This window comes from Drosophila obscura, unplaced genomic scaffold (assembly GCF_018151105.1).
Source record: "Drosophila obscura isolate BZ-5 IFL unplaced genomic scaffold, ASM1815110v1 contig_200, whole genome shotgun sequence".
In the NCBI taxonomy this organism is placed as follows: Eukaryota; Metazoa; Arthropoda; class Insecta; order Diptera; family Drosophilidae; genus Drosophila; species Drosophila obscura.
The window spans coordinates 2,810,045-2,833,540 of NW_024542791.1; the positions used below are offsets into that span (position 1 = coordinate 2,810,045).

General features: G+C 42.0%; 5 protein-coding genes and 1 pseudogene across 8 annotated transcripts; 2 read left to right on the forward strand and 4 right to left on the reverse strand.

Annotated features, from left to right (window-relative positions):
* Positions 1-441: 441 nt before the first annotated feature.
* LOC111075630 lies at positions 442-1,227 on the reverse strand. Its single transcript, XM_041593843.1, has one exon. It carries the CDS (start codon positions 1,077-1,079, stop codon positions 567-569), a length of 513 nt encoding a protein of 170 aa, XP_041449777.1. The 5' UTR covers positions 1,080-1,227; the 3' UTR covers positions 442-566.
* Positions 1,228-2,545: 1,318 nt separating this feature from the next.
* LOC111075615 (tudor and KH domain-containing protein homolog) lies at positions 2,546-8,366 on the forward strand. Of its 2 annotated transcripts, none has more exons than XM_022369054.2 (5): positions 2,546-2,718; positions 6,044-6,413; positions 6,500-7,321; positions 7,382-7,488; positions 7,558-8,366. In XM_022369054.2, exons 2-5 carry the CDS (start codon positions 6,118-6,120, stop codon positions 8,055-8,057), a joined length of 1,725 nt encoding a protein of 574 aa, XP_022224746.2. In that variant the 5' UTR covers positions 2,546-2,718; positions 6,044-6,117; the 3' UTR covers positions 8,058-8,366. The 2 variants fall into 2 exon arrangements, with proteins under 2 accessions (XP_022224746.2, XP_022224737.2); XM_022369045.2 differs by lacking the exon at positions 2,546-2,718 and adding an exon at positions 4,705-4,946.
* Positions 8,365-8,929, reverse strand: LOC111075655 (protein C10). Its single transcript, XM_022369096.2, has one exon. The coding sequence runs from the start codon at positions 8,804-8,806 to the stop codon at positions 8,456-8,458; it is 351 nt and encodes a 116-aa protein (XP_022224788.1). The 5' UTR covers positions 8,807-8,929; the 3' UTR covers positions 8,365-8,455.
* Positions 8,930-9,122: 193 nt separating this feature from the next.
* Positions 9,123-13,817, forward strand: LOC111075639 (Golgi phosphoprotein 3 homolog sauron). 2 transcript variants are annotated; one of them, XM_022369077.2, is made up of 5 exons: positions 9,123-9,884; positions 12,508-12,635; positions 12,707-12,825; positions 12,893-13,068; positions 13,143-13,817. In XM_022369077.2, exons 1-5 carry the CDS (start codon positions 9,666-9,668, stop codon positions 13,389-13,391), a joined length of 891 nt encoding a protein of 296 aa, XP_022224769.1. In that variant the 5' UTR covers positions 9,123-9,665; the 3' UTR covers positions 13,392-13,817. The 2 variants fall into 2 exon arrangements, with proteins under 2 accessions (XP_022224769.1, XP_022224777.1); XM_022369085.2 differs by lacking the exon at positions 9,123-9,884 and adding an exon at positions 11,954-12,013.
* Positions 13,818-15,347: 1,530 nt separating this feature from the next.
* On the reverse strand, positions 15,348-20,902 carry LOC111076081 (protein transport protein Sec24C). Of its 2 annotated transcripts, none has more exons than XM_041593809.1 (7): positions 20,202-20,902; positions 18,976-20,001; positions 18,451-18,907; positions 18,267-18,382; positions 17,322-18,189; positions 16,462-17,252; positions 15,348-16,392 (listed from the first exon to the last, which is right to left on the reverse strand). In XM_041593809.1, the coding sequence occupies exons 1-7, from the start codon at positions 20,436-20,438 to the stop codon at positions 16,252-16,254; spliced, it is 3,636 nt and encodes a 1,211-aa protein (XP_041449743.1). In that variant the 5' UTR covers positions 20,439-20,902; the 3' UTR covers positions 15,348-16,251. The 2 variants fall into 2 exon arrangements, with proteins under 2 accessions (XP_041449743.1, XP_022225398.2); XM_022369706.2 differs by having other exon boundaries at positions 18,451-18,910; positions 20,202-20,901.
* A 401-nt stretch (positions 20,903-21,303) lies between these two features.
* LOC111077842 lies at positions 21,304-22,292 on the reverse strand (annotated as a pseudogene).
* Between the last annotated feature and the right edge of the window lie 1,204 nt (positions 22,293-23,496).

The window sequence follows — 23,496 nt, forward strand, 5'->3', positions numbered from 1 at the left end:
CCTTCTGTTTAAATAAGAGAACAGAATTGGGTAAGCAGGAGGAGTTTCCATTCAAATCACTGTGAGCGAGCAGATGCATGAATTCCGTTTGGGGTGCCGTTTGATATTGGTCATCAGCAGCTCTGTGGCCATAGAGGTCCATCAATCTTAATAGATAGCCAAAGCGTTCGCCCATCATTGTCTGTTTCTATGCATATTAAAGAAATCGATGATGCCGTGGATAAACATTGTGGCCATAATTAAATTTCGATCTGATCCAAATTCTGCTAGATAATTAAATGTTTTTTTTTATTCGTCGTTTTCTGGGAATTGTAATGCAGTGGCTTTCAATGCACGTTATCCCGAAAACACTCTTTATTTGAACAATAAGAGAAAAACAAAACATTTTCATTAAATCAATAATCAGATTTTTTTTAGTGAATTATAGGTTTATTCGGTTTAATTATGAACCCAATGACTTTCGGTGAGTAAAGATATGAATTTATTTGAAAGAAATAAAAAATGTAATTTTCGTTTTACAGTTTTCCAATACAAAACGTTAAGTGCATATAATAGATGGCTCTTATTTAAACGTTAAACATAGGGTCTAGACATAGAGATTCTAGAGAATTATTCTCAGCTTTTTTGAAGTCAGCCAGTAGGCGTTCAGCTGAAATGCGACAATCCAGTAATGCCCCATATGGCATATCATCAAAAATGTTATTTCCCTTGCACAAAAAGAAGTCCAAGTTTCCAGAATTAAGGTGATCTACCAAACAGGACCACATCTCTAGAAAAAGAGTGCCCAAATCTTTTTTCCAATCAACGCGTCCCAGTTGATGGAGCAAGACAGTTTTCAACATGTAACTTGATAGATGGGGCAAATCATGCACGTTAGCGTCCCTCACTCCCTTCATTAGGCGTAACACATTGTCGAAATTTTTCAAATCCTTTGTTGCTTCACGTTCCCAGTGCGGGGAACACACCATAAAAGTGCGCTCGTCCCCGCTGGATCCCCGCTTGGAGTGCGGTACAGCGTACCATTTGGAGTGCGGTACAGCGTACCATTTGGAGTTCACTTCAGCAAAAATTGGTGGCATGTCCAACGGCCACTTATCAAAAGTAAACTCAAATGCTGGCACTAAATCGACCGATAATGCAATATGTTTTCCCTCAGCTTCAATGGTCAGGGCGCATCCGTTGTCTTTGGCTTTCAAATCATAGCATTCTCCAGAATTGCATTTAAATTGACATTGGCCCACACTCTTGACTTTACTGCCGAACCAATCATGAAGTTTCTTTCTATTTACGTAATTATTGACTACCATAGGATGCTTGTAGATATCTGCATACAAGAACACGAATCCCTTCTCGTCTTTCTTCAGGATGAGTGGGAATGGTAACTTTACCTTCATATGAAAATCAAATTCATCATGAGTCTTCAACTTCGTTCTATCCAAGTAGCTTCCTGCAAGGAAAACAGAATTACCCATTTGATTGGAGTTTCCGGAGGTCCAATAACTTACCTGATTGAATAAAGCCAAATGAATCCCCGGAGGAAGATGCCCTATTATGTGCATATTCTACGATTTCGAAAGCATCTCCAAGGTACTTGAAGCGTGCACTGTCGGTATCACGCAATTTTTGCAAAATTCCTTGCAGTTCTTGTTCAAACCTCATGATTAATTTTAAATAAAACGTCGAAGAAAATAAGCAAGAAAAAGTCACATCGACTGTTCGCACCAAGCTCTAGAAACCGAAAGGAAATAATGTGGAAAGTCCCCTTTTGGAATCAATGTTCTCTGTACTGCGCTGCTCGGTATATTGACGGTATATTTTGAAAATGAGAAGGTATATTACGGTATATCAGTATAAGTATATTTAATCAAGTTCCAATTTATTTTTCAATATATTAAGATACTTTTTAAAATGACCGTCAAACTCATTTCAAAATTTGCTCTCCTTTTCGTGGTGTGAGCCACATGTTCTTAACGGGAACGCCGTAAGATACATTTGATTTGTATGGGAAAAATTTCAGCAACATTGGGAAATGTATTAGCAGCACTGTTCTGGATAAATGTATTTATAAAACACAAAACATATGCATATCAGGTAAAAAACACGTCAATCTAGGATAAAATCATTATTAATGTTTTAACAAATTTAACACCAATTAAAGGAAATATGGTATACACAAGTCCATACGCATAGAAGAAATTTGGTTGACCAGAAACAATGACGTCACATTTAGTCAACATTTACGTTTTATGTTTTGGCCGTTTTTGTTTGAACCTTATTATCCAATAAAAACTAAATCTGAAAAACCAGCCAATCTTGTAGAAAATTGATTCATGAATTGGACAAAATTATTTGCTTAGGGCTGACAGGGCTAACTAGCTTTTAATATTAAACCGAATATCAAAATCGAGGAATATTAACGCATCCGTCAGTATATGTACGGTCCATTTACGGTATATTTTGATAATAAAAAGGTATATTTCGGTATATTTCTGAGGGCCAGACGGTATATTTCGTCCAAAAGGCCGCGGTCACACTGCTTCGCACGTTTTTAAGCGGAATCGGCTTTTTTTTGTCAAAATTGCAATAACAAATCGTGCTTCCAGGCAAAGACTTACAAATATAGTTACAAGTGCAACCGTAAATAATTTAGATATAGAACAAACACATACAGGAAATTGATAAAACATAAAGACGGGCATCAAGGATAGCCTGCAGAGGGTAAGTTTGCGCATTGAATGGACACACACACACACATGCCCACCGTTCTACGGAATTCGCAGCGCAGCACTTTTACTATCAGTTGTACGCACAGACGCGAATATATGCATACATACATATGTGTGTAGTGTACGTACATAACTATTCAAGTTTTAAGTCATTTAAAAACCTCTTAATTGACCTTTTTACCTTTTACGAGTAGCATCTCCAGCATCTTTGACTGCCTATTCTCCTCAACAAACTGGTTTTCCATTAAGAACTCCACAAAGCTTCAAGCCTGCAGCGCATACCAATTTAAAATGCAAATAATATACTCCATTGAATTATAGATTTTATTCTTGCTTGAAAACGTTTCTCCAAATAGCCTCGCGGATTATTAAATACCTTAAAATGACGTCGATATTTGTTGTGTTGTAGATGCGGCTTTATTTAGCAACAGGCAGGCGGAGACAATAAATACATACGTATGTATGTACGTATGTACATGCGAAATAAAATTTGAAACTTTGCCAATAGAAAATTCGACTCATCCTAAGCATTTTCACCGCGTGACCTCTTCGCAAACGAAACGCACAATTGTTGGCATGGCATAGAAAATATTCCTTGCGAGGGAATTGAGACCGTCCCCTAGGTAAAAGCTAATGGCGACACTTGTTGGTGGATCTATTTAAACTAGCTGTAATCCACTCAGAAATCATTCATAAATCAACTCTGTTCGAGAGTACAGTTAGGCGTCCTTACGCGTCACAACCACAACTTAAGCCAAGCGAACGGTTTATTATGTCATTTCACTAAATTTAGCACTCTGCACACTCTCTCACTGTTCTGTTTAAGCTTTTCTAGTGCTCACACGCTCTCTCACTCTGTCTCTTCTCCCGCTCTGCATCAGACAGGCTGCCGCTAGCTAATTTACGCTTTGTTTGCTTTTCATTATTTGACTTTCTGCCAATAGTCGTATTGCTGTTAATTACACTAGTCAACACGTTTTTCCTCAAGGACAAAACGACTTTTTCAAAGTTGGGGCTTAGAAAGGTTTGATGATAAGGCAGACTAAAGATAAACGGTATAAGCCACCCACTAACCAGTACCAGACAGCTTTGAAAGTAATGACGCTAGAAGTGATCCAAACCGTATCGGGCGAACAAAAGTGACCACCCGGAACCTTTTGTGTATGGGCGTATTGCAAGTATCGCAGGCCCTACCCCGGAATGCAACCGAGGCGCGGGCCCCCATGGGAACAAAGCAAACGAACAAGGGTTGTACATGGCCGCTTCTTTGTCCCGCGTTGGCCCGCCGCCCTTGTCCGGCCCCCCCCCTAACCCCCTCTTCCCCCCACCAAATCTTTCTCTGCGGTTAATTACTTCAAACAAGTCTCAACGTATAAAAACCCTGAAAAAAAAAAATCCAGCTAAATCAAAAAAGTCTGCCATAAAAAAAACCTTAAAAAATTTAAACCCATATCTATCAGAAGTCGGTTTGGACCTTGGGAAAAATTCGTTTTGCGGTAGTGTTACCAGAGTCATACACGGACATGTGCTTATGCAGCTCTATTCAATTTAAAAAAATTAAAGTTGATGTTACTCACCTGACTATGGGATACCCTGTAATCGGGCTTGTGTGCTGATGTACACAAAGAAAAAGCATCCAATTGGTATGCAACCGGTTTTAATATATAGTTTTACATATTAGCGTTTAAGAATGCATCTATAATATACGTATACGTTATGGACTGGCCAACGCTGTCTACCACCTGTTATATTCATGTACACCGAAATAATATACCCTTCCTATACCACCCATACCGTGCAAAATGAACCGGCAAAGTAAACAATAAGAACCCAGCCAGACGCTCTCTGTCTCGTGTGCGTGTGTTGGTGGGAGAGTAAGAACAGCTGATGGCGGCTCTCTCCCTCTCAATATGAACTGCTCCGTGCGACCGTTGTGGGTCCAAATATTCAAATTGCCTTCTTTTCAACAGTTTATACTGAAATGTGGAGACGACGGCAAGCCTAGCCTTCTATCTCTCGCGAGAATTAATAATTTTCTAATAATTTAACGACTTTCGAACGAACTAGACGACGTGAAAATGGAAGAACTAAACAACGCAACGATTGTCGACTCAAATAAGACGCTTCATTGAGTTTAAGCATTTGTTTTAATAGCAAAAAGAAAAACAAAGGAAAAGCTTTAATGCAAAAATAAACAGTCGACAGAAAATTACGATCAAGGTCAGCGCCACAAAAACAAAACAAAAAGAGTCAATTAAATGTGCTATATATGAGTTATTTTTGGTGTTGTTTGCCATGTATTCCCCAAAATTAATTCGTTTTTTATCAGTAACGTAAATAGATAAACAGAGGCTTAGTTTTTCTATAGTGCAGTTGAAGGAAATAAATGTTAAACCGGTCTGATAACACACATGAGCGCATAAACACGTTTAACTTGTCCAAAGAACCAGTGCAAAAGCTTCGACAATATTGTGATTTATTGAGATTTAACAAAACGAAAGACAGTGGACACTGGCTAAGGGAGAACTTTTTGAAACTACTTTTTCGGTTTCTATTTTTGGTTAATTATTGCATTCCCCAAGTGTTTAATTTGTAAAGTAATGGCTAAACTTTATGGCTTTTCATGGCACTATCCGACACACAAGTCAAGTCACAAATTTGCAGTAGAAAAAACAAAGATAGATAAAAACTACTGCTGCTCGCATCGACTCGTGATGCCCAGGCGAATTATGCAAAAGAGAATGCACTTGAATTGCCAAAACAAAGCCTGATCTCTTGGGTTCTCTATCACAAACACCATGATATGGAAGCTATGTTTAGAATTGATTTGCTTTAATTGAAGGTGAACCCATACCATAAGTATTACAAGGAAAATCCCTTGCTGCAATTGCTTCAACTCAAAAATTTGTTGCATAGTGTTGTCGCCACCAGGTAACGTCACACATCTATTTTCTGTGCAGCGGGCACGCTCTTTCTCTCTCTCTGGTAATTTCAATTATGAAGTCACTTTTTGTGGGGATTGTGTGCCAAAATTTTCATTTGTGTATTTGCGGCCTGCAATATGTCGGAAATTTGTCAAATTGAATGTCCAGTTGATAAGTGTTTATGTAAGCAGAGGGGAGGGAGACCCCCTAACCCTCGTCTTCTATCGATTCCCTTACACATTTAATGCCTAACCAAAGTCGTATTATATTCTATTTTAGGTACAAGTATCGTACCGGGTACCACACGCAATAAATATACACGACCGAGCGCGACCTTGACAAGAGTCTTAACTTATTTCCATTAACATTCCTTTGATCTGTTTTGTGTTGCAGGTTGACAGCAAACTCCAAGGAATAATCAAGTTTTGAGACTTAAAATTATTAAATATAAATAAAAACCCACAAAAATGTTGCGCAATACTCCTTTTGGTGGCACGCCCACATATAAATTGATATTGGGCCTGGGTCTATGCTCCCTGGGCGGTGCCATGCTGTATGCGTACTTTAAGAATCGCAGCGATGAGGAGGACCGAGAAGAGACCAGAAATCAAACAGAACTGGAACATCAGCAACAGCAGCAGAGGCCAAAGGAAATTGTACTTAAAATTGTGGTGGATAATGAGCATGTGCCGCTGATTATGGGACGCGGAGGTGCCAATATCAAGTTGATTGAGGAACGAACCACGGCCAAGATAAGATTACGGTAATTGGACTTACATTTTTGATCATAAATTGCCGAAAAAGCCGTCGCTAACACTCCCTCCTGGGTTGCCATCTTCCCTTTTTCAGCGACAAGGACAGCCAACACAAATATTGTGACATTAGCGGCATACCCGAGGCCGTGAAGGCAGCCCGTGTGCTGCTCATACGTGAAATCGAGCGTGCGCCCATTGTCAAAGTGGAGCTGCAAGTGCCACAGCGGCTGGTGAGCAAACTGAATGGACGGGGCGGCGAAATCATTCAAGACATTGGTCGCAATTCGTTGGCCAAGCTCACAATCGATACGAATGGACGGAATGGCAAGGCCAAGATCACATTGGTGGGCAATCAGAAGCAGGTGAATATTGCACGCAAACTGCTGGACGATCAGATCGAGGAGGATGAAGAGCTGCTGCGTTCCGTAGAGGAGGTGGAACAGCGCCGTGAGCCACGCCGTTCGCCCACCAATAGCGTGGCCTCCTCCAGCCTGTACTCGTCGCAGACATCGCTCAGCTCTATGCAGCCGCGCGACAAACTGATGGCTGCCCGTGGCGATGATAAGCCCATGGAGGTGTATGTCTCCGCTGTGGCCTCGCCCACAAAGTTTTGGGTGCAGCTGGTGGGTCCGCAGTCAAAGAAACTCGATGATATGGTCAAGGAGATGACCAACTACTATAGCAGTGCCGAAAACCGAGCCAAACATATCCTGACAGCACCCTATGTGGGTCAGATAGTGGCCGCTGTGTTTAAATTTGATGAGAAATGGTATCGTGCCGAGATTGTGGACATTATGCCCAATCAATACAATCCCCAGGAGCTGGTGATTGATCTTTATTTTGTGGATTATGGCGACAGCGAGTATATTTCCCCAGCGGATATTTGTGAGCTGCGCACCGATTTCCTAACACTCAGGTGAGTCGCATAGCTTTAGGCGTGGCTATTGCTATAATTTCTGCTGATATTTCCCCTCAGATTCCAAGCGGTTGAATGCTTTTTGGCCAATGTCAAGTCCACCATTAACAATGAGCCAAATACATGGCAAAAATCATCCATAGCAAAGTTTGAAGAGATGACAGAGGGTGAGTTAAGGCGCCTTAGACCCCTTTTTGAAATGAAAATAATTGGGTATAAAAATTGTCTATATTTAGTGGCCCACTGGCGTAAGCTTATCGCACGCGTTGTCACCTACAAGGAGCGTCCCAAGGTGACGGCTGGCGTGAATGCAGCCACCCGCGAGGGCACACCATTGCCAGGCATGGAGCTGTTTGATCCCGCCGAAGGAGCTGATTTGAATATTGGCGATTTGATGATTACACAGGGCTTTGCCCTGCCCATAGATGATGCATATCCGGTGCGTTCACGTTCCAGCACGCCCTCGAATCAAAGCGATTCAACGATTGAGGAGCTGTGTGCCAGCACAACGCCTGTAACACCGCACTCCCCCATGTCGATGTCCCTAACAAACGATGCCGATAGCAGCTCAACAGCAGCGGAGGATGCACATTTTGTCCAGCAGCTAGAGCAGTTGCAGCATAAACTGAATGGCAATGACATGGCCAGCATAGATCCAATTAAATTGACGGCGACAGACTATCAGAATGGCAATAACAATAATTCACCAACCACAAATGGGCATGCTAACCACTAGTTATGCTCGCTTAATTATTTCGAGGGCAGCTCTCACTACTTGACGTGTACATAAATGCTTAGTTTTTAAGGCAACCCTTTACTTATAGTTAACAACAAATTGGTCCCAAATGCGGGGCCTGCATATCCTAAACTCGGAACTGACGATAATTTATATGTATAAATACGAGTATATATGTATGTATGTATGTCGTGGACTGGCACAAATCCTTAATTGTTTATAGATATGAAACCATATGCCATGTTACTTATTGTTTTTAGCAATAGACGAACAAAACTTGTAAAAATACAGAAAGACACAAAAAATGTATAACAAGAATTTCCTCTTTTATGTGTGGAAAGATAACTTAAGCCTAGATACAGTCTTGGGTGCAGCGGGGCGGTCTAATACACTGCCTATTAAATGAGAATATCATTTGTGGTATTTATAGCTATGGGCGGCAAATAGATGGCACGAATCTGACTGCGCAGGCGTGCAATTTCCATATCCTCGCGTTCCATTTCCCGTATGAGCTGTGAGAACTGCACGAGGCCCTCTCGGTTTCCGGGAAAGCCATGGCTTTTGAGCACCTCCAGCTGCAGGTTCATCACGAGCGGAAATACGTGCTGCAACATTAGCACCATCTCCTTGCCAGCGGAGGCTTTGGCCTCCGACAGCTTTTTCGAGTTGTCCGGCTGATTCACACACCGGATGATGTCCATTAGGATTTGCTTGGCATTCTCGTTGTTGAAGTTGGCTAAATACGACATGGTTACGGAGTCACGTGGGCGTGGCACTGATAAACAATAGAAAATTTTAGGAAAATCCTGCTGTCCAATGTTTTTTTTTACTAGTGCTGGCAGCACACAACGATTGCACCACTATCGATAGCAGGTGAAATATCGTGTAACCAGCCTACAACACTGCCCAAACAGCTGTTGGGTGTACACAAAAATGCATTAAATTGTATATTTTTGTGTGTTTCAATTACCAATTTAATACAAAATAGTCAAGTGACTTGTTAGTTTTCATTTATATAGAGTGTGAATCCGTGTTTAAGCCAGTTTCCCAGCCCAATGGTTGATGCGCTTTGCAACACTAGGCAAGAAAATGTCACGTCGAAGAAACAGAAGCGACGACAAATAATACAAAAAAAGCTTATTTCGTGCAAGATTTCATATATTTAAAGTAAACGCACCGATTTGCGACTAAATATTTAGGATGTGTAGCTAAATTATATTAAATTACAGAGTTATATAGCCAAAGTAAACGGTAAACAAGCAACGAGAGACCCAACGACGACGTAGTTTAGAGTGCATTCTAGTGCAAGAAGAGAAGTGAAAAGTGCGTGTGTGCAAAAAGAAACAGAGAAAAGTTCGGGGGTGCAAACAAAGAAGCAGAAATAACAACACACAAAATATATACAGAGACCCCGCGCGCGTACAGCAAAACAGGCAACCACCAGCAAACCGCAGCAGCCGACGAGTCAGGTTAGCAATTTGTGCCACACACACAAAAAGAACCAGCCAACAGCAGCAACCAGGCAGGCAGGCAGGGCAAAGCGCCAGCCAGCGTTAACAGCAACAACAACATCATCATCATCATCGCATTTGTAGCTTCCATCAGAAAATGAATCGCTCGGATGGCTTGGTCAGGCGCACCGTGAAGTATCGCGAGAACGGTGCCGAGGGTGCTGCTGGTGGCTTGAACGCCAATACCCCAGACGACAATCAAGATGCAAATGATAGCAACAAGGATCAGGAGGACAACATCGATGATGGTGACTCCAAGGAGACACGGCTAACGCTTATGGAGGAGGTCCTGCTGCTGGGCCTCAAGGACAAAGAGGTGCGTTACCCCAAAAAAAAAAAAAACACTCGTCGAGAGAGGAGGGTAGTGGAGTACGTTCCCGCCTTATCTCTCGTGCTCGAGCGCTAATTAATTGCTTCGCTGAAGATGTTTAGCAAGTTCGACTGTGATCTCTTGCTCTTTACCCTTTGTTGCATTTTTGGCTTGTCGTGGCCCCCATACTAGTTCGTTCGTCTCCCATTTGCTGAGGTCTGTTGTGCAATAAACTTTAAATGTTTTTTCCATGTATGTAAGTTACACTTGCTTTACAAGCGAGTGTCCACTTTGCCTCCCCCTCCCGACATTTGTTGTGGCCATAAATCTGTATTCTCTGACGTTTTGCTTAACTGCTGGCTAATACTTCATGCAGAGCTAATGCCTATAGCTTTTAATTTGTTTAAATTCTATTTTGGCTTTTATCTAAAGGTATTCTGCCACTATCTCTTCACTTTCCGTCACTCGTTTTATCAGTGTTTGTTTCGCTTGGGGTCTGCATTGACTACGTTTAAATTATCCAATCCACAGGCTGTTGGGGCAGCATAAACTCGATTAAATTACTCAGTTTTCTATAAATACATCCCCCAAGAGATGGACAGACTACTTGGTTGGTAATTGGATGTATTTTGGGTAAAGCTAAACAGAAACAGATCTTTGCTAGGATTCAATGTGCTCAATATGTGTAAAATCAAACTTATGTCAATCGTTATTTTGTTTTTAACTGTTCTCCAATTTTAATGATTTTGTTGCTCTTATCTACGAAATGGTAGCCTCATGTCATGAAATTTGTCAATGCCACAGCGAAAAAGCTATTGAATACCTTGGAAGTACAACTGGAGCCTACATTCTACAATTGTTTTAGAATTATTCCATTAGAAACACTTCTTATCTTCCTGTTACAACGCGTGCTCCACGCTTCAGCTCTTCTTTAAACTTAAAATCAAAGACAGCCTCCGGCTTGGGGCATTCCGCCATCAAACGAGTTTTTCTTTTTCCCTTCTCTCACTCTCTTTTTGTCTACGGCATTCGTTCAAGTGTTTGTTGCTTAATTTGCATATTATTGAGATATTCAGTAAATCATTTTGCATAATTTTTGGTATGTTTGCCATTAAAATACGTGCCCCATTGGAGGGTATACATTTTTTTTTGTATTGTATTTCATTTGGTGGGCTCCGACTACTCGCTCGGTTGCTTTATCGCTCAATTGTCGTACTCAGTGATGTAAGTATGTATGTACACTCGTATATATATACATATGTATGTATCTCGGTATATATGCCTCTGTGAATGAGTGATACGACGTCTATTTGTTTTTATTAGTAGTATATTATGCCTGCAGTATGCGGGAGGAACCAGCGAACGGACGTGGACGTGAACGTGTCGCGTCTCCATTGTTTCGCTTCAAAGTTCTTCTGTGTAGTAGTCCCTTATCAGAGACATTTTTTCACCATTTGGTTAATTGTTTGAGGAAGTTCTACAGAAAATGTTCCACCGCACATGATTGCTACTCATCCGTTTTCATCGTTTCTTATCAGCCCTATGGAACGCCACTCAATATTTGAAAAGATATACATTAAAGAATGAGCCTTAATGATAAGGCTTTATAGTACGTGAAAGTACGAATGATTCATGCGTGATTAGAGTCTGGTAATCACTTGAAGAAAAATAAAAGTTATGGCTGCCTTTTACCGGTGCTATTCATAATAATCGATGGCTTGATTGATAGAAGAAAAGATCTGTAGCATTTGTTGTAGCTTTTTGGTTTCTTTGGAAACAGTCGATAAATTTCTGGATGGAATCTACAGTTAAAGTCTATTATATACCGAACAAAATACGCTAATATGCAATCGCCTTTTTTTTTTTACCAAGAAAAATGAAATTTTCACATATTGCACGAGGGGAAAAAAAGCTGGAAAGGCAATATTAATAAATTATAATGTTGCCAGGGCCAAAGAGGCTTTTTTTTGAACGGGAATCAAACAGCTGTTTAAACTTTTGAACAGTTGAATTTGTTTTGGCTTTATAAACGAGAACCGAGCACAATCCAACTTTTCGGGCTGTAGTCTGATCTCGGAAATGTTCCATCAATGGAAAGCCAGACAAGGTTGCTGTGTCAATGGATCTTAAAACTGGTAAACAGATCTTCTGCATCGTTTATATTAAGTGGGGTGTATAAAAGTCTATTCATGAACTATCGGAATTTAAAATAAAATCTATAAAATGACAGTGAAAATATTCAAAATATTTAAGCAAAGTGTAATATTTAGAAAAAGGTTAAGCGAAACAATGTTGATGTGTTTTTTTAGTAAGCTTTTTCAAATTTTGTAGCATTTATCCCCTTTTTATAGCATTTTCTGAACTTGGAGCGATCAAACAGTTCGTCCATGGCATGGCATGTATTTTGTTCTTGCATTCTCGGACATTATCTTTTTAACTATTCGCTTGTGCATTTTCCTGAAATACATCTATGAGCCCTGGGGGCACTTCCCCACTTACTTCCCCAATAACTTTAGAGTTACTGAACTTGAACTAATTATATACTAGTGGGAATTAACTCCAGCATAAACCTCTAAAGGCACTCATTAATTGACTATAACTCTCTAATTTCTTAACCTTTTTGTTGCAGGGTTACACATCGTTCTGGAATGACTGCATATCAAGCGGATTGCGTGGCTGCATTCTCATAGAACTTGGCATCCGTGGACGTGTAATGATTGAAAAGTCTGGCATGCGACGACGTGGATTATGTACAAGGTGGGTTCATAAAGAAATATGTATATGTGCTGCCCTTTAAATAATACTTACCTCTATTTTCTCTTTCTTAGAAAATTGATATTGAAATCTGATCAGGCGACGGGTGATGTTCTTTTGGATGAGGCGTTGAAACACATTAAGGAAACAGATCCACCAGAGACGGTCCAGAGTTGGATTGAATATCTTAGTGGTATTTATTATTAGATAATAATTAAACTTGATTATATTTACTTAATTTTGCTTGGCTTTTTTTTCAGGTGAAACTTGGAATCCATTGAAATTACGCTACCAGCTAAAAAATGTACGCGAACGTCTGGCCAAGAATCTGGTGGAGAAGGGTGTGCTAACAACGGAAAAGCAAAATTTTCTGCTCTTCGATATGACGACACATCCGCTCAACGATAATGTTGTTAAATGTCGTCTGGTTAAGAAGGTAGGAATATGGCCATAATCCTAGCACCCAAAAGAAAACTTTCTAAAGAGTCGTCTTCTCTGTCTGTTTTGTAGATACAAGATTCGGTGTTGTCCAAATGGGTGAATGATCCACAGCGCATGGACAAGCGTATGTTGGCGTTAATCTTTCTGGCGCATGCCAGCGATGTCATTGAGAATGCCTTTGCACCGCTAAACGATGATGACTACGAGGTGGCCATGAAGCGTGTGCGAGAGCTGTTGGATCTTGATTTTGAAACGGAGGCGGCCAAGCCGAATGCGAACGAGATACTTTGGGCGGTCTTTATGGCGTTTACGAAATAGAATGGGATACCTTAGATCCTCTCAACAGCACACACATACACACACAAAAAACATACACAAGAAACAGAGACCCCCCAAAAAAAAAAAAATACACACAACAAAACACACACACAGATTCTGGAATACATATTTTTGCTGCTTTTTGTGTTTAAGAAACGAAACTTTTTGCTGTGACTGGGACTCCTTTCAGTTTCAATCAAATATATATATATATATACTTTAAGAAACCCCACAGAGAGATGAGAAGAGCAGCCATAAAAGATATACAATCTATATATATATATATATATATATACACGATATAAAGAGAAGCTGCAAAATGCAAAATAGTATCGAAAATCCAACTGCTCCGTTCACCTTTCGGTTAATTATTTCTTTTCTTTTACGTATTCAACAATTATTCCGAATAAAAACAAAACGAAATGCTAGCCAATAGTTGAAGTTCTTTTCTAAACAAAATAAAGAATAACTTGTGTTCCAGAGTATTTGACTTGAGAATAAATTTAAACAGCTAAAAATAAAAATCAGTTAACTTTTGAGGGTGTAGCTCGGGAGTGTGAGAGAGAGAGAAGGAGATAGGAGCTATGGCAATGTTTTTGTAATTATAAACTGTAACACCTAATTGTAAGTGCCGTGCAAATCTATTTTTTGTCTGATGATCCTACTTTATTACACATACCATATATATTTAAATGTAATCCCCCACCCCCCAAATTGTGTTTTTTATGATATATTTATTTTGTGATTGCCAGGCGGAATATTAGTTCAAAACGTTTATCAAATTCCGCACATTCACTTTGTATTTAAATTTGCGTACAGCTACACACATAAGTATATGTGCACCTCTCCCAGAGATACACACACAAAGGCAGACAGACAGACAGAAACACTCGCAGAGACATTCATCTTAGGAAATGTTTTTTATTTTATTTTAAATTGTTATTGAATTTCGGGAACATTGAAATTTATGAAAGAAAAAGAATATTCTTTTCTAAATGCTAAAGAAAACCTTTTCTAAATGCTAAAAAGGAAAACATTTTCTAAAAGCTAAAGAGGAAAAACTTTTCTAAAAGCTAAAAGAAAACCTTTTCTAAATGTTAAAAAACAAACAAAAAATATATAAAGAAAACAAAAATAAAATTAGAAAGGACAACACAAAAAGGAGTACGAAACAAACCCAATCTATGTAAATGTAAAATGTGCACGTCAAATAATAATAATTCTTAGATATTTAAAGGCCTAATAAAATATAATACAATATATATATACATACATACCTACATATATAACTTATATATTCAACAGTGCAAAATTCTAATGTTTTATGCGAAATTGGGATATATCAAGATTGAAATCCAACGGTTTTACTATATCTAAATATATTTCAAGGAATACCATGTAGAAGGTCGTAAAACAAAGGAAGAAGGAGTGCAAAGGCAGCGGAATTTTTCTATTTTCTAATGTTTAAGTTCCATTTTAAGCAAAATGTATAGAAAAGTTGAAATTGAAAGAGTGAACATTTCTATGAACACAGCTGTATGTAAGTTAAAATTCAGAGAATTTATGCATTAAAATTATCCATGAACTTTCTGTATTTAAACAGGCCAATATATCAACCAGCCCTCATATCGACGATCTTGTGTTCAAAACAATTTTGAAGATTTTATATTTTTACTATCAAGTTCTTATACCTTATTTCTAGGATCTTTAATATATTTTACAATCTACCGAGCGATGGTTCTTCGATCATTTATTTTACAGAAACCGTCGGATAAATGTCCTTTATACAAAATCTGAATCGTAATTTCTGTGCAACATATCATTTCCATAATTTTCTTACTCCCATTAATTTTCTTCAAATTTAACACGAAGTTAATATTTATAAATATTTGCCTTCATTCAAAATCCCCCACTCAATCTTCTCTGAAACACAAAAAAATACTTTCGAGAGAATTTGTGTTTTTATTAAAGAGTTTTTATTCCTTTTCTTCATTTATCTGTAATATATCTTTTGTTTTTAGTTGCACACACAGTTTTTAATTTTTGTTTTTCTATCGATAATGTGGACAACGAGGAGCAGATGGGAAGGACGAGAAGTAGTGTGGGAGGGGGCAATATACCAAAGAATTAGAATAATTCTCACATTAAAACATTTATGTTGTTATAATAATAATAATCGTTTCAGTTACATTAAGTAAAGGGAATAAAAAGCAGGGCGCAGTGCACACAAAATGATTGCAACAAATATGAAAAAAATACATGGTAGAAGAAAACACTCTAAAAACTAATCATGATCTAACATCATCATCAAACCTCATCCTAAAAGATCTCAAGTGTGAGAGAGGAAATTTGCAAGTAATTTTTAATTACATTTTTTTTTCTTGTTTAAATATTTATGGAATTTGATAAGAGAGTAAAATTTTAGCTAGTTGTTGGCCTCGTTTAACAAAATGTTTCATTTCTTTTGAAGGCCCTGGGCGCTCAAGAATTATTTAGATCGAAAAGGGGTGGAAATTTGTTGGAAACAATGCGGAAAATGTGAAAACTTTAATAAAATTAATGGAAGATTTGATACGCACGAAATGATAGCAATTAATAATTAGATATATATAGTATATAGATGTGTATGTATTTATATGTAGATATAATTGAAGTTCCAGCGCCTGCTTCACTCCACACGATGACATACAACACTCCACTGCTTGCCTCACTTGCCAAAGCGACTGCGCATCGATGATAGCCGTCGCATACGTGCCCGATTCTGGGAATAGCTATCGCACCAGTCGCGTCCACCAGCGCTGGAGGCGGAGGCAGCTGCTGCCGCTGCTGATGTGGGCAGCTTGTACGTGTAGCCTACGTGCTAACTTAACAGATCCTTGATCTCCTTGTGCATGTGACAGAGGAAATCCACATAGCTGGCAGAGCCATCGGTGCCCCGATCCTCGATAAGGAAATGCCGGAACACGCTCTCCAGTTTGTCGTTCTGTCGCAGCCAAGTGATCTGTCAAGAGACAAAAAGAAAAATGTATCCTTTCGCTTAGGGTAACATTAAGAGAGTGTTTTCACTTACCCTCATATAGCGCGTGCGCTCATGCATAATCTGCTCCAGAATATCAGTGATGCGTCGCGCCAGTGGCGTCTCCGCTGTAATGTTAAACCTTTCGAGTGCCAACTGCTGCAGTCCCTGGACACCGAACACGGACTGCACAAAGTTCTGGGACAGCGACTGACCCAGCCAAATGAACAAATGCACACCGTTCTCCAGTATATAGGCGCCATCCTCTGTGATCTTCTCGTGCGTGCAGCGCACTGGTGTCGGCAGCTCCGTCTCCTCGGGGCTGACATTGTGTATGGGTATGAATCTGGGATACAGATAGTTCACAGACATATTCAGATCCATGGACAGCACAAACTGTATGACAAAGGAGCGATCGTCCAGCGTCATATCGGAGCCACCCGATATCGCATCGTTCTTGAGCAGGCACGAGGCATACAGCGGCAACAGCTTGAGGCACTCGGGCAGTATCAACTGTCCCGCGGATGTGGGCGAAGTGCAATGCTTGCGATAGCAGGCCAATATCTGTGCCGAACGATGAATTAGATTATCCTTGACCTGTTTGGGTGAATGCTCCATTAGCTTGAAGCAGGCCTGTTTGGCAAAGAACAGCATAATGGCATCCAGATCGCAGCTCTTGAATACATCCGCAATGGTGGTGGTTACGCGCAAAGCGAGATTGAGGACACGCAAGCGACGCTGGCCACTGCAGGAGGTATACAGCAAAGCCACCTGCACATAGACATTCTCCTCGGGCGGCAGTTTGTCATCGTGTTTGATCTCAATGCTGATAGATTTGGTGGCATCTAAAAGGGTTTCAAAAACAGACATAAGTAAAGCTATGAAAGGGATTATCTCATGGACTGTGCACCCACCAATACTGGCCAGTTCCACATCCGTTGTATTGGACATGAAGAAGTGTCCAAAGAACTCCGTGGGTCGTATGCCCGCCGATGTGCGCACACGCATCACCGCATCAAAGGCAATCGGTCGTGAGACATTCTTGATTATGTCCTCGATCAGCCGCTGTCCATCCACGTCCGCCTGGAAGTAGGTGTACTTGTACACCTCTCCACCAGTCAAACGGGCCACCTGTCCAATGGTGGCAATGTCGATGTACGCATTATTGAACACAAAGAAATCCACCGAGCAGCCCTGCTGCACGCACTCCTGTCCGAGCGTATTGTACGCTGTGGTCTGTGGTGTCAGCACAGTCTTCTCCTTGTCGGTGCCCAGCAGCTTACGATCATCGCGATTCTTCAGTTTGCCCGGCGCCTCAGCTATGGGCAGCGTGGAGTTGAACACCAGCAGCTTGCCCGATGCATTGGAGGCTTTGAGTGCCTCCAGACCGGCCTGTATGGCCGGATACAGAATCGTTTCCGTTTCCTTGGTGTCTGCAAACATGCGCGGTATCTCCTCCATCAGAGCATCAATGACAGCTGCCGATTCCTCCGGATCACAGAGGAAACCATCGAGCAGGGGCATAAACATCTCCTGAACATCGCCCACCACCATCATCTGGGGCTGGGCCAGATTACTCTTGATGTTGTAAAAGTGCACGGTGCTGTTGTAGGTGATGAAACCGACGCGCACCTTGGACTTATCCTGGCCCTGGTCCACCGGCAAATGCTTGAGTATGTTCTTGATTTGGGCGCACAGTAGATGGACCAAACCCGATTTGACCGTATTGTAGGACACATCAATGATGAAGATAAATGCAGGCACCTCTGGCTGGACATTGTTCTGTTGCAGGGGAGAGAGAGAGAGATACAAATCATGAGGAAGGGATTGCATTTTGCTGGGTGTTTTCTTTTGCTTACACGACAGTAATCCTTGGTGGCTAGAAATTCGTAGGTACCCAGCAGCAATTCAGGTCTTTCATGCTTGTCCACACGCTGTCCTGTGTGATCCAAATGCTGATAGTAATCGGGATGAACTGTCAAGGGAAGCGAAACAAACCATTAGCATACATAAGGAAATCTTTGAAGCTCCTCTAGCGCTCACCCTCTGACGACACCTTGCACATCAGACACTGGAAACGGCGTCCCGCATCCACAAACTGCATATTGGGCGACATGTAGGCCTTGCAGCGATTGCAGCGTATCGGACCCATGTCCCCAAAGTTCACTATGGGCGGCTCCAGCTCTCCCTCGGCGGTGCGTGCCAGCGGCGAGATGTTCAGCGTCAATGGCAGCGCTGTGGTCTTCAGCAGATCCCCTGTGTTGGGTATGCAGTACAGCGAGGAGCGCAAGAATCGCGGCGACGAGTTGCCCTGATCGTGCACCACAAATTTGGTCGTCACCAGCGGCGGCAACAGACCCGGCTGATTGGTCACGAACGGGCCGCCGGCTAGCCTCTGGTTCTCAATCATCACTTGGATGGGATTCGGCATTTGGTCGGGATCCAGGCGTCGCTGCTGCGGTGCCTGCTGGTACATGTTGCCAGCGCCAGGCATCGGAGGTTGCTGCTGCGAGCGGAGAATGGGGTAGGTGATTAAGAAATCAACAAGGAAAGGCGCTTTTTACTAACATTAAAGCCAGGACGTTGCTGCTGTCCTGGCTGCCCTGGATAGCCGCCGGGTTGTGGGGGATAGCCTGGCGCTCCAGGCTGCTGTCCGGGCTGTGGTGGGTATCCTGGCGCTGCGGGCTGCTGCTGACCAGGATACCCTGCAGTCTGTGGCGCTCCAAATTGTGGTGGTGGTGCCGCCGATTGTTGGCCGGGAAGTGGCGGTGGACCGCCTGGATAGCTGCCTGGGAAGCCGCCTGGCTGTGGTGCACCAAAGGACGCTGCCGATTGCTGCTGCTGCTGCTGTGGTGCTCCAAACTGCGCTCCTGGTTGCTGCTGCTGCTGTGGTGCACCAAATGAATTAGCTGATTGCTGCAGTGGGGGCGGCAGACCTGCCTGGGACTGCGGCGGCAGTCCCGGCTGTTGCATGGACGGCAGACCCGACTGCTGTGGCAAACCGGCCTGCTGCATGGGTGGCAATCCCGGCTGCGACTGTGGCGGCAGTCCTGCTTGCGTAAATGTTGGTGGCGCACCTGCTCCGGGGGGCAACAGCGGCTGGCCGGGTCTTGAGGTGCTCACACCAAAGGGTCCTGCAGCTGGTTGAGCTCCTGGTGCACCCAGGGGTGGTGGCGGCACAGCTCCTGCTGCGTTCTGGGGCGTAGCAGACTTGGGCGGCGGCATATGCGGCAATCCCGCCAAATGTCCGCTGTTCAGGCTCATCTGATTGATTCCACTGGCGACGCTCTGCGGTGTACTGGTAGGCGGTGGCGGAGCACCGGCCGGGGCTCCCACTGGTGTCGGTCCATTGGCATAGCCGCCTGCTGCTTCCCTGGCAGACGGCGGCGGTGCAGCAAAAGCATTATTATTGTTGGTCGGAGGCAGAGGCGCAGAATTCGAATTGAATTGATTGAAACCCGTGGGCGGTGCACCCTGACCGGCGGTGGGTGGTGGTGCCTGTCCCAACGGTGGCTGCTGCTGGGCAATCTTCAATGCCGGCACCCCACCACCACCACCACCACCCATATTTAGGCCGCCCATCGACGTGGCCAGCTAGATGGGAGAACGGAGAACATGTTAAAGCAATTTCAATTAGAATTTCCTTATCTCCCAAGCACAGCTTCTAAACTCTTCCACGCATTACGAAATCGGTTGGGTTTGACCTCTTTTTAATGAATGGAAAGCTTATCAGGGGCGAGGGATTTAACGGACTCCAATCCAAGAGGCCAACGGAAGATGATTTTATATTTTACCTGCTGCTGATAGTTGCCATTAAGGTACGTTTGTGGCGCCGACGATGTGGGTGGAGCTCCATACTGTGGTTGTTGTTGTTGTTGTTGCTGCTGCGGCGGCTGCGACTGCTGCTGCTGTTGAGGTGGCCAACCACCAGGTGCAGCCACTGGCGGTGGTGCTGCATATTGTTGCTGCTGCGGCTGCAGCGGTTGTGGCTGGAATTGCGTAGGCGGCGGCCCGTACATATTCGGATTCATTCTTTCAGCCAACAATTAAGACAGACAACAACTTTCACACACAGAGAGAGAGAGAGGCAGGAGAAGAAATTGGCAGCAGCTCAAAGTTCGCCAAGGCAAAAACACAATTTCCTGGCTTCTTTGGGCCAATTTCTGTCCACTGACTGCCGCTGCTGGTTGCGCTTGAATCGTTCCACGGGAACTTTCCTTGGCCACGGCACGGAATGGCAATTAAAAGCGCAAATTAGTTTCAAGCAAAAACAAACTTCCACGTCAGTTCCCTAATTCGATTTTTTTTGCTGCTCATTTGGTTGCAGCCATTTGACAGTTGTTTGCCACGTAAAGTTGTCGCCTGTGCGGGGTATATTTGATGGATAAATCCGCGGTCACACTGCTCAACAGCTGTTCGTGTTCGCTGTTAACTGACAATGCGTGCTGTTAGCGCACTGTTATAGCATTTCGAGGTGGTGCGTGTAATGTAAAAGTTTATTTGTGACGTCATGTGGCCATTAATTATATACATTAATGGCAAATGTGAAAGATTCAAATTTTTTGTTTTGCACACTAGATTTTGTCAAGTCTGATTAAACAATAAAAATTTTATGGGGTAAAATTTCTATAATATTACGCGTCACCCTACCGTATAATACATGCATGGATCGTGTTATTGGTGACCGTTTATACCTTTATGTGTTCATGTCATTTGATTAATAATGCTCTATAAAATGACTTTTTTCTGGAATTTTAAGGTGATCTTAATTTTTATTAGTTGATTTAAGCTTGCACTACATAAACAAAAAGTAAAAAACACAAGTATGATAATGATAGCAATGAAATTGCGAAATGATCCCCACCACAACCAAAAATTTTTTTTCTGAAGCATGATTTGCTCATTTTTGCCATTCAATGTTGGCCTTTTCGCCTAAATATTTAAGTTTGTTAATGCTGGGCCAATCCAATTTAATTGGATTGCTTGTATTTTTTAAACATTTGTCCCGCATAGTGTTCAACCTCGCGAATGTCGCAGAGGAAAGAGCTCAAATTGAGGCCATCTGGAAGGGCAGTATTAGGCAGAACGTAACCCATCATTTAGGGTTTACCCTGTGGCAGTTTCGACTCCCACCATGATGACCTTGAAGAAGTGCGTTGGCACTGCCATAATTTTCAAGAAGAAGGTCTCGTTGCAGTGGCTCTGGAGTACTTTACGCTTTTTAGCTTTCAGCTGCCGCCAGATGACCACGATCGAAGCCAGAGCGTCGATAGTCCGCAAGAGTAGATTGGGAATTCGAGAGCACACTCAGATCCGGTCGATACGAGGCACGGGCACCTCTCACTTGGCTGGAGTGCAGTGTGTCCACCTGCAGATGTTCGCACACCCAATAGGCCACACGATTCCGTCGATCGTAGGACAGCACAAAGTCACTGTACGGCAGTAAATCATCCAGACCAGGAAAACCATACTTCATGATCTGCCTCAGGCGATGATCAGCTGCATCTTTAGATGAAGAAAAAAAGAAAACTACTTCAATTGGGGGATAATGATAACTGATAAGGATTGATGGAGAAATTCTGCTCCCCCGCATTTAGCTTAAAATAGTAAATAGTAAACAGAAATTGTCCTTGACCCTTAACAAAAGTTGCTAATAAACAGTAACAGTACGTTAAGTAATTGTACTTTATTGTCTGTGATAATTGTTTACAATAAACCTAGATTTTTTGACTAATATAGTAGGCATATGGATCTCCCTGTATTAACTGTTTCAATCGTCTACTGGCCATCTCGTGATGAGTGTAAAAACCTGCCACAAAGGAGGCACAGACGGTGGTCAGGCTCAGGACAAGACTTAGATCCAGTAGTTGCCATTTTTGCTGCATTGGAGGGGGTACCGGATAAACAGGAAGATGCCGAAGTTACATTTTGATATTTTGGGTAAATTAAATGATTTTCCTTGGGTAACTGATATCCCGGTTGGGCTTCATAAACCATAAGGTAAATATTGCTAAAGTTGTCCGTAAATTAATTAAAAAGTTTCGAAATAAATTGATTTTTAGTGGTGATTTCTTCGTTTAAAATCTCGAGGGTTCTGCATTAGTTTGAATTCCTAAAATTATGTGGAAACGCATTTAAATTCATTCATTTAGACAACCTTTTCTCCGAAATGACACCATATACCCCTGAGACTCATGCATATTTCTATCTTTAATCATTTTATTAATTTCTAGGTGTACTGTACCTTAACATATCTTATCTATAAACTAAGAATTTTTTTTAGGAATTTAAGAAAAAAATCCCATGCTTGTACATTTGTCTTATTTCCCTTGTTTCAAAATGTTGCCTGTTCTCTGGCTGTGTTCTTCCCTGCTTTAAAGTTTGCTGGGTGCCAAGTTCAAAGAGTTGCCGGTTGCCTTTTGTCGAAAATCTACAGCCAACACTTCGTTGCACTTTCCAACTGCATTAAGTCAATAGAAAAAGTTGCAGTCATCGTCGCAGAGTCCCCAAAAACTAGAAAGCCCTTGGGACAAAGCCAACCCATGGCACACCCCCAGCCTCAGCTTCAGTCACAGTCAAAAGTCCCTACCAAAAACCTCTCCTGGGTTGGGTTGGGTGCTTCCCCCCCTTTTTGAACTACATAATAAGCGTTTTTGGGGGAAGGGGCAAAGGCAATGGCAATGCCTGACTAAACCAAAAACGGCGTTAAGATTTATATGCCAAATCTCGTCGTACTTTGTTATGCTTAAAAATGTTAGTTGAGGATTTAGAGTTTTTCGGTTTTTGGTCAGAAAGTTTTGGGCAGAAAGTTGGCAAAGGTGAAGTGGTGGACTGTAGTGGACTGGTAGCGGTGGAGGGTTTTGAATAATGTTTTGGCCAGAAAATTGTAAACTTTGAAAGGAATCATCTACAAATTATCAAAGTAAGTTGTACAACTTATTAGTGAGTGAAATAATACAGATAAAAGTTTAATGTTTAGTTAAGAGACTGGCACAAAATTGTATCTACTATATATAATTCGTTAAAAGTATCTTCAGCAGCAATTTGGCAGCCATTTGCATGTTCCCGCAATCCCTATCTTTCAATCCT